At 44.6% G+C, this 10,986-nt stretch overlaps 1 protein-coding gene across 1 annotated transcript in view; it reads left to right on the forward strand.

The window, feature by feature from the left end:
* onecutl (one cut domain, family member, like) overlaps nucleotides 1-6,882 on the forward strand; it is a 12,522-nt gene extending 5,640 nt beyond the window's left edge. Inside the window, exon 2 of the mRNA XM_030072729.1 lies at nucleotides 6,572-6,882. Within this exon, the coding sequence (XP_029928589.1) occupies nucleotides 6,572-6,882 (311 nt within the window). The remainder of the gene's footprint in view (nucleotides 1-6,571) is intronic.
* The last annotated feature ends 4,104 nt before the right edge of the window (nucleotides 6,883-10,986 follow it).

The raw sequence follows: 10,986 nt of genomic DNA on the forward strand, positions 1-10,986 counted from the left end.
ACCTCTCATGCACACGCACACACACACACACACACACTCACAAAACCACACAATACACACAACAAAACAAACGACACTGACTCACCTTGTTTTCCCCAAACACCTTCCTTCTCCATGTCTTCCAAAAAAATTCTGCTCTCCAATAATCAGTATGCTGCTCAGGTTGAGACGTGAGGAAAAGCAAAAGCATCATACTGATGTCTCCCCACTTCATACCAACCAGTGTACCACTGCTGCTACACTGTCTAAAAAGCCTCTTACAAAATAATAAGGGCTCAGTGGTTCATTGAGGACAATTTGAGCAAGAAAGGGCCATATGTCCAGTCCCTTTGTTTACTTTGGTCCCAAACAGTTCCTATTGATTTGTACAGTAGCCACAATAAAAAAAAAAAGCCACAGACATTTGCCCTCCTCTTAAATGAACCATGAAGATCAGCGTGAGCAGCGGTTGGCAATTTAATCGCTTTTTAGTCCACAAAATAATTTGTGCAGATATGCCATTCTGGAGCGATTGATTAATCCTAACAGTGATTTATTTCTGCTCGGTGCGTGGCTGAAGTTGACTTGGCAAGGTAGCTGATGCAAATCACATTTGAGCTCTTGCCAGGCGCCTTTTCTCGACATCGTCACAGGGGCCGTTACAGCTGGGTGAAAGACAAATGCGTTTGTTTCTGTTGTTCTGTTTGGAGGCATCACCTCGTGGTTGGTGAGATTCTTCAAACCTGGAGGTAAAAAGAAAAAAAAAAAAAAAAAAAAAGGGAATAGATTGTTGGTTAAGTGGAGATGCATGCAGTATTTATATGGATTTCAAGGGAGGAGATTTTTTTTTTTTTTTTTTTTTTTTTTTGAAAGGCACATTGTAATTTGCTGCTTGACATTTGATATACTTGGGGGGATGTGGACTGAAGACAAGACAGCACGCTGTACAGTGCCTTGTTACAGTGTTGTCCCTCCATGGGGACCGAGGACCCATCTGATACACGAAGCACAGAAAGAGATCCAAGTGAACACAGTAATATGAGATGAGCAGAGACGAGTGTGTGTGTGTGTGTGTGTGTGTGTGTGTGTGTGTGTATCTGCAAGTGGTCTACTCACTGCGGGGGTCTGTGAGCGGTACGTGTGTGTAAGCCAGCCCAGTTGATCACTGCTTTTCGCTCTCTGTCAGCAGCTCAACTGATTAAGCCCAACAACACAATAGGGTTCATAGGTAATGATTGTGCACTCTTGCAATCCCTTCACAATTATTGATCTTTGATTGTTCGGCCCTGTGAGCACATGTGTACATCCTCCTTTTAGCAAAATGTAACAACAATCAGCCAAAGCATTTATCTGGAGATTAATTATCTGCGGGCTTGCCCTGCTATTTGACAGAAATGTTGTTTTAGATAATGCATTTGATGAAGCTAATCCTCCCATTGGGCAGCTGCAGTGTGAACGCATTGTATGCAAGACGCCTCTTCCTGTCACACTCCCCTTATCTTTGCCATGATGAAATAGTCCTTTGTTAATTTGAGCAGATCCGTCCTGTTTTGAGTCAAGAATTCAGATGTTTTTTTTTTTTTTTTTTTTTTTTTCAATATCCTTGGTTGTGCATCTTTACAAACATGGACATTATTTTAAACGACTGAGTGTTCAAAATCCAAGCAGCGGATCAATCACACTCATAAAAAATTAAGAGCCTTACACAGAGAGAAGGCATTGCCAATGTGCTAACGTTTGACAGCGCCTCTCTCTCTCTCTCTCTCTCTCTCCCTCTCTCTCCACACAGTCTAAACTTGCATATTTAGTTCTTGGCAAAGCCACAATTTGGACAGCTCGGCACTTTTCTACATAACCTACTTTCCGAGGGGTGTTTTTTTTTCCCCGGCCAACCCCCTTTTGTTTAATTACAAGCCTCTATTGATTTCCATGGGAAAGAGCAGCACGCCTTGCCCACACACACCTCGGCCGCATCGGCAAATCGAGACTGGAATTAGAATGCGCGGTGCCCTGTGCTCCCTGGTCTGAAGATAGCTCAAGTGCTCTCTGCTTCATGCCTCAAGTTTTAAGATGATCCTCCTTAATGCAGCACTCGCTTAATACATAGCAGGCCCTTCAGCACACCAGTGTGTGCCAGCAGTACACTGTTATTCTCATAATTCCTGCTATCTCCCCGGTATCGAGGGTTTCCTGTGCACAGCTCTCTCCGAGGCAAAAACGCTGGACGTAATTATGGAATTTAGATGTTGCCATCTTTTCTTATAATTCTCTTTCTGCGCAGAGACGTTGCTCAAGTGCGAACACGGAGGAGGTGATCCCTCGGATTTATCCGCAGTATGGTTTTTTTTTTTTCTCTTACTTGTGGTTTGCGTGCTTATGCTCTGTGGATTACTGCACTGTATATGATGCATCTCCAGCCCAACCTCAGGCTGTGGAGGAGGCAATCAGGATTTAGTCAGAGAAGAAGACAGGGTAGGCAGGATAAAGACCACACAGCCGTGCTTCAACACTTTAAGTCGAGGGGGGGATCAGGGACTATAACTTTAAAGATGATGGCTGAAGCCCTTGACTAAAGGTCTAAATGAATAAGAAAGGTCAATGCGGTTATTGTCGGCTCCTGTGCCTGCACCAGCACCGACACCCACCCCCACAGTAATGAAAGCCACAAAGCCCCGTCCACCGCGCATACAGTTCACATTCACTTAGTGAGGCTCAAAGGTCACACAGGAGGCCATTTGCATATCGGGAATTGTAAACAGGCCGCCGCGGCCTCGGCAGCGCAGCACCGCCCAAACAAACGGGGGTTGTTGTTTTATTTATTTATTTATTTATTTATATATATATATATATATATATATATATATATATTTTTTTTTTTTATCTGGCTGTTGCAGCTCCCCCACTCTGGCGCTGAAGGGGTTAACCAGCCTCTGTGGGTCGAGGAGTCTGAGCTGCACAGATTTAATCAATAATTTCTATCAGCCCCTGGCCCAAGAAATCAGCAGGGGGTGGGCTGGGGCTGGAGGGGGGGGAGAGAGGACAGGGAGGGGGGCTGGCTGGGAGGGGGGTGGAGGTTCAGACGCCGGGGGGTAGGGAAAGGGCTTTCGATCACGTTTCAGCAACACGAGACAGGGGCATACATCATGATTAGGGGCTGTTCCCACGATCATAAGAAGCCTATAGGGGAATATTTATGTCTCCAGGAGTAGCCCCGGTGCCAGGGATTTATAGCATGGTAATTGTGAGCCTTTTACACATGATTACAGCATAAGGAAGCATTTACTTAATGGTCGGCGTTATGATCGCCGGTGAGGGAGAGAGAGAGCCGAGGATGGAGATGGAGATGGAGGGGAGGAGGAAGAAAGAGCGGCAGGACACCCTGACTCCTCCAACAACCCATAAATCCACGGTACAAGCAAGCTCCCCACTACTATCATGTCATTCCTTTCATTACTACATGGAGCTGTGAGTGCACCACGGTACACCCTCCATGCCCGCAGCCCCCCCCCCCCCCCCCCTCCCCATATCAATATAGTAGGCATGCTGTAATGCCTGTGAAAAATGTAGCATTTGGAGAAAATATATATTTTATTTCACTTGTGGTAATATTGACATGCCTCTGACATCTCGGCCTGTTCAGATTTTAATGAGACGTGGTTCGATAACTCTCAGAAATGCAAACGAGCTTTAGATGCCTAAAAGCTAACAGGCCCCTGTAATCTCCAGTTGACAAGAGTGCATCCCCGAGTCAAACATTTCCTTCAGATAATGATTCGGAGGAGGATGCACATGGGGAATTCACAGCGATATTTATTCATGCTCCAATTCGGTAGTTAAGTTTCAGAAACTCAGCAGGATGTCAGAGCCCGTTCTTCTCATCTCTGATGCGGCGGTTGTGATGGCACTCGTGTGGAAAAGACAGCAGTAAGGTCACACTTATTTCTCAAGTGCTTGCTAATGAGAGATATTTGCCACTGTGCGTTGAGTATTGAAGTGCCGGTCATACAGTAAACATAAGCATCAGCCCTCGGTGTGTGAGATGTTTCTCAATGGGGAGATATAAGCCAATCAATTGAGCATCTCAGTGCTGCTCTGAGACCAAATGGCAGTCTCCGTATGCGTGAGCACATGTGTGTGTGTTTTTCTATTTGCGCGACCGTGGTTGAGTGTGTGTTCGGGGTTGGACCAATATACGCGTTTTGAAAGCTGATACCAGTATTTTTTCTGACGGAAATCACCGATAGCTGATATTTATGCAGAAATTCATGACGTAAAATATCTCCTCGCCAAAAAGTGCTTCCCCAGAATTTTATTTATTCTCGTCAGGATGGAAAAAAGCCTCTGATGCGGCCTTGGAACCATCATGGGACGCTAAAAATCCCAAATGAAACCAAACCGATTACATTTTTAAAGCGGTGAATTAATTTACAGAACATTACTGAACTGTTAAATTAACAAATTAAACAAGAAAATGAGTACAATTTCATTTTTTTTACACTGTTTTTCTGCAGCTGTAGCCAGACCTGCATCTGTTTTTTTTTTTTTTTTTTTTTTTTGCAGCAGTGGATGAATCTGCTGATAAAAGCCCATTATCGGCTCCAATATATCGGTCTGACGCTTGTGTATGTGTGTGTGTGCACGTGCGTGTGTGTGTGTGTGTGTATATTTGAGTGGTTGCGTGCACGTGCGCGCCAGTGGTGCGTGCACGTACACCAATGCTTACACTTAGAAACGCATTTGATACCATCAGCAAAACGATCCTTCAACCACATACTGCTGATTGAAACCTCTTAAAAGTGTGCATTTAGGTAATTACACGACTCCCCCAAATATGTTTTAGTCCACTTAGGGCTTCTAAACACCCTGGTCAGTGCCGACTCTGCTTGTTTCGCTCACCTCTGACGTAACCCCCTTTAATAGAAAATAAATTAGTTCCCCCTAAAGTGATTATTACTCACTCCTGCCGCCACATGTAAATGACTTTTATGAGAAACTAATGATGTTGAAGTGTCCACTAAGGCTAGGGAAGAGGGGAAGTGTAGAGAAATGGACAGAGAGACAGGCGTGTGTGTGTGTGTGTGTGTGTGTTGGAGGGGGTTGGGGTGTGTGAGTGTGTGTGTGTGGGGGGGTGCACTCTCGATACACAAAGGCAGAGGTTGGTGTTGTGTTTCCTGTAAATACAGAATTACAGCATGTTGAAGGTGAAAGGCTCGGCGGTGCATATGCACAGCAGCAACAGCCTGGATTCAAAATGCTGTCTGATTCTGAAAATGGATCTAAGCTCAACCCACACACATTAGGCTGCCTTTTTCCATTTTCCTCACAACTACCTCACCGAGCAAAACGCATTTTTATTCATGTGTTTTTTCCAGGGTAACTTTGTGTTTTTTTGGGTTTTTTTTTAGATTTTTCTTGAGGAAATATTGATTCCATAATTGTGATGCTTAACCCAGACTCTGAGTTTATTTTTTTGTGCGGCGGAGTACAAGTTACATGAGAATTTCCAAAAGACTTCACCACCCTTATCACTGCATGAGCATTTTGCCAGTTTTGGCACTGAGCTAATTCAGCAGCAAATAGCGAGCATGGTTATTATCTTTTGAGAGCCACAATAGCAATAACAGAAAAGGAAAGTGACTTAATTTATGCCTCATGTGTTTATGAAAAATAATCAAATCAGTTCTCCAATGTTAAAATTTTAATACTTTTGATCACATGGTGTATCTTAATTCTCTGTGCTCAGTGCTTCTGTGGTGTTTCTGTAGTTTCTCTGGATCGTGCCTTGGCCTTTTGCATGTCACAGCATTATTTTCTTACTTGCCTCTGAGTAGAGAATGCAGGTGTGACTGGAAAAAAAAAACAAAAAACAAATTTACAGAGCTAAAACCACTGTGCATGTGTGCTGTAGAAGATTTAAATGACAAATGACTTTGACAAATCATTTGCAGGAATGTTATGAGGATGCAAGTTAATTACATAGCAGGAAAAGAAAAAAATGCTGGGGGAGAAAGAGAATTTTTTTTTTGGACATTACTGCTTGTAGATCCAATGAGGAGATGCTTTGCTCAGTTTTGTCAGCAACATACAAGTAAAAAGCAGACCTTAGGAACTTGGAAACATAGGGAAAATAAGTGTGCATGTGTTTTTGTGTGTCATTTTAAGTAAGATTTAATTTTTTTTTAACAATAACCATGCATTAAATAGAAGATGGCCCTACATTTTGTCCTCAGGTCAGATACAGATGAGCACGTACACTCTTCCCAAAAGTGGAATAAAGATCATAATCAAGACCATGAGTATGGCTGCAGAGTTTAGGCCTGCTCCTTGTTATCTGTTTTGTCCAAGTAGCCTACAGCAGCTCACTGGCAATAAGATGTGATAGCTCGAACATCTTGATTCCCTTACTGCACAATGAAACAAGTTGCTGATTCATCTCTTTTAACTAATCAAAGTTGCTTAGCTAATCTGTTTTCTTTCAACAAATCCACTTTCTCCCAGCTAATCCATTTGTCCTAGTTAGCCAGCCAGTCTGTTAGCTAACCTATTTCCCCTTTCCTTTTTTAATTTATTTTATTTTCCCATCTGCCCCTAGCCTGCAAGCGGAAGGAGCAGGAGCAGAGTAAGCTGGAGCGCAACCAGGGCCCCAAGCGCACCAGGCTGGTGTTCACCGACCTCCAGCGACGTACGCTCATGGCCATCTTCAGGGAGAATCACCGCCCAGCCAAGGACCTGCAGGTCACCATCTCCCAGCAGCTGGGCCTGGAGCTCTCCACTGTCAGCAACTTCTTCATGAACGCCCGCCGACGCAACCTCAATAAGTGGGCGGACGAAGGCCGTCCCTCCTCCACGGGCTCCTCGGGTTCCAGCGTTTCCTCCTCCGCCGTGTCCTGCAGCACGGCCTGATGGCGGACCGCAGAGGAAGCGCGGCGGGGAGGGCGCTGGGGGAGCAAGGAGGCGCATAGACTGGTCTAGGCAGAGATCAGCCGTAATAAATGTCCTCCTCGTTATCAGAAGGAGCAACGGAGCCAGCTAATATAGATGTTTTTATGAAGAAGTATCTTGAAGCATTTTCCAAACCAAAGTCGATCGCTCCCTTGAAATGGAAGGGGGCGATACCCAGAGTGATATGACCGTAGGATGTGAGGTCCTGCTTTGTATAGTCAAGGGTGCAAAGTTGATTTGACTTAAAGAAGAGTCACACCCTTACATAGACACCATCTCATTGCATTATTTTGATTATGTAGATTAGAGATAATGAGGGTATTACAAATCAGGAGGAAGCATATTTTGGTGTACCTTCAAATCTATAGTCATCTCTCCAAACGTGAAGAATCACGAGGTGTCGTTCGCTCACATCTGGAGATCTCCATCGTGTAACTTCCTAATCAAAGATGTTCACCATCCCCGTCTAAAGATGTTAATCCCCAATGTTCTTATAGCCCTGTTTTTTCTCAAGAATCAAGGCGAAAGAGAGAAAAAAGGCTTTTTTTTTAAACATAGCATCACTTTTTTTTTTCCGAAGAAACTAATACCCTTTTCTTAGCATGTGTTTCCATGGTGATGGTTCCCAGGACTGCAGAGGTTTTCCGAGATCGGAACCCGGGAATTATCAGGAGGTTTCCATAGCGTCTGTGACTCCCAGCCGTCAATCATTTACCGTCAACAGGAACCTTGACTGTCCTTTCCTATTTTTGTGAAGATGGTCCCACCTTGAATGAATCAGAGTTTTCGAGGGGGAACCGCAGCGCATCTCGCCGTACGCCAGGACAGAATCAATAAACACACGTAGGACGCAGAAACAGACTCGCTGGTGAAGCCGTCTAGCTATAAAACACTGACTGAGTTTCCAACCAAAAGCTCCACAGCCATTTTTTTTGGACTCAAAAACAAGACAAAAACAACCTTTGAACACAAAGGCTCCAGAGGAAAGAGGTACACCTTACACAATGTATAGTGATGTTGTAGTATTTTTTCTCCGCTCACGTGATTCCAAACAACTCGACTGTACACACCTCTGCTCCATTACAAAAGTGTTTTTTTTACAGATGCCTAGAAAATGGAGGAATGTGATTCTTTCAGCCCTTTTGTACAGATTTCAAGCACATCGCTCTATTTATAGAACCACGTTGGAAGTGCGGGGCAGTTGTTCCAGCCCTGCTGACGTACAAGGTCATTTTTGGTCCACCAAGGAAAGGCTTTAACACGCCTCCTTGTAGACAACAGTTGAATTGGAGCAAGAAGGTTTCAAATGCAATTGCTGATCTGATCAACGTATTTATTACTGCATTTGTGTATTTATTGTTTTTCCTTTTTTCTTTTTCCTCTCTCTATTTATTTGGTTATTTATTTATGCTATCTATATACTGTAAGTATTTATTTAACAATGCTTTGTATGTCTGTGTGATACTGAAGACTTTTTCTGATGGGCACTTTTAGCTGTAGAATCCCATCGTAATACCAAAGATTAAGATTGTCCTCCCTGAATGTACGGCCTGAACCCTTACCCTGTTCCTGTACCTGCCCCCTGCCCCCATTCCACCCCACCCAGTGATGTTACCTATCTCTCTATCTTTAAGGCCTGGCCTTTATTTTTGTTTTGTTTTATCCTCTTTTTTTATTTTTCTTTCTCTTTTTTTGTAGAATAATGGGGATTTCTTTACACTTGCAAATGTCTCTGCGGTCAGCTCTTAACGCCAAGGCCAAAGCTTGTTTGAATGTTGTGGTAATAATAATAATAATAATAATGATATTAATAATAATAATGATGATGATGATGATGATCATGATGATGTGACATCCCATAGGTTCACAGGTTGCTTGTAAAGTTGTGTTCAGACCAACGCCGTTTGGCAGAGTGTGCAGAGTGTCTGGGGACCCACGTCCAAGCGCTGTCCGAAGGCCTTTGAGTGCGAGTCCTTCAGGGTCGCGTGCAAAAAACATGCGTATTGTGCATCTGCCTGGGGACTGCATGGTTGTGACCCCCCCCCGTCCCTCCCCAAACGCAGTGCAGATACTCCAATGTCCAACTCTGTGTGATCTCACCATCCTCCACATGCCAAGCCCTTCTGCCAGTTGTCTCAGTTCCACAGGTTTGTTCGGGTCCGTCCCTGGCCTCTTTGGGGTTCTTCCAGATTGTTCCTAGTCCCTTTGGGCTTCCTTGGGTTTTGTTCCTGGTCTTCTGGGGTTCTTAGGGTTCACTTTTGGTCTTTTGCGGGTTCTTAGGGATTTCGTCCTGGTCTTCTGGACTGTATAGGGTTCATTCCTTGTCTTCTGCTTTCTTAGAGTTTGTCCTTGGTATTCTTTTTGGGTTCTTAGGGATTATCCTCGGTCTTGTTTGGGTTCTTAGGGTTCGTTCCTGGTGTTCTGTGGGGTTCTAATGGTTCCCCCCTGCACCTCCGAGGCTGAGCTTGCGCAGGCACAAAAGATGTAAATTTTTTTTTTTACACTCGTTACATTGTGGATGCCTAAATCGAGAGAAATCGCACACGACCCGACTCTCTGACACTGTGTAAATGCTGCCAAAGAGTGGCGCGGCTACCTTGGCCATTTTCCACCTTTCTCTCTCTCTTTCTGTCTCTCTCTCTCCCTCTCTCTCTCTCTGTCTTTAACGTTGGAAGGGGCGGATTGCCAGGGCCCCCTTCACAGCGTGCACTTGAAAGACGGGCGGTCATGAAAGAGGCCATCGACTTTTTCGCGGACTTCAAAGGGAGGCTTTTTTCATCCCGTCTCCTCTCTGGGTATCTGGTCTGGGGTCCGCTCTCGGCCAGACCTGTGGGCTTTAGGGGGCATTCAAAGGGGGCGGGGAGAGATCAGAGAGGTGGCTGAATCATCCAGAATGAGCGAAGGTGGGGGGGCGATGTTTCAAGAACAGGGGGGCTGGAGTAGTGGGGCATGGAGCTGAATTAAACTTTAATGAGCAACAATTGTAAGCATGCTGAGAGCGAAGGGGGGTGGAGGTGGGGGTGTGGGGTTGAGTCTGGTACAGAGAGGGGGGAAAAAAATAAAATAAAAGAGCTCGGAGGCTCCTCTCCCGACCCCTGCTCACCACTGTCATTGTATCAAAGATGAGGTGGCACCTCTCAGGTTCCTCTTTGTCACGCTGACTGGGAGCCTAAAATGGAGTCAGAGCATTTTATACTGAGCCACCTTCTGCTCGGTGTCAAGTGGGGAAGCGCTTCCCTTTCTGTGGAGAGGCCTGAATTCAGGAGGCCACTGCAGGTGATCAGCATTGTCATTTTAGCCTGCGGCACCCCCTAGTGGGTTTTCTAGAAACTTGACCCTGAAACGAGGCCAGCAGCTGTGTCTTTTCTCTTTGCAGAGCAATTTCGAGGGCAGCGGCGTCAATAACAAAGAGCAAACCTGAGAGCAAGCGTACATTTTCAGAGTTAAAAAAATAAAAAAATTAAAAAAAAAAAAAAATAAAAATTAACCTTTCTCTTTTGAGCAACGTTTAAACCAAAAAGCAACCAAAGATTGATGGGTAACTGCTGAATAATTATGTATCATGGGTAGTTTTAGCAGTTCCCTATCACAACTAACCGTAGCACTCAGAGGATTCAAAAAGCACCTGTGGGGTTAGCTTCCAAGTGCTATATATTTATGTTGCATAAAACAGTATTATGTTGAACTGGAACTGAGAAACTGACATGAGGCAGTGTCTGCGGATGGAAGTCTTTTGACTCTGTAAACCCCAGTGTTCCCAGTTTGTCCCCACCCTGTCCCTGTGTGTACATGAAGACTTTACCCATCTACCTCAGCTGTGTGAGATGTTGTGTGGCAAAGATATTCCTTAACCAAAGAATCCATCCTGTCAGGGTGTCTGTCTATCTAGCTATCTATCTATCTTGTCTGTCCATCCGTCTCTTCTTCATGCCTTTTACTCCAAACCAAATGTGCTGGAATCAATCCGTTACAGGAGCCGACCGAGCCCCGTCCAGCCAAAGCTTAAGTCCAGTATGCTAGAGTGTCACATTTATCCATGTTCTGTATATATATAAGAAAAAAAAA

This window comes from Myripristis murdjan, chromosome 16, assembly GCF_902150065.1.
Source record: "Myripristis murdjan chromosome 16, fMyrMur1.1, whole genome shotgun sequence".
Taxonomy (NCBI): domain Eukaryota; kingdom Metazoa; phylum Chordata; class Actinopteri; order Holocentriformes; family Holocentridae; genus Myripristis; species Myripristis murdjan.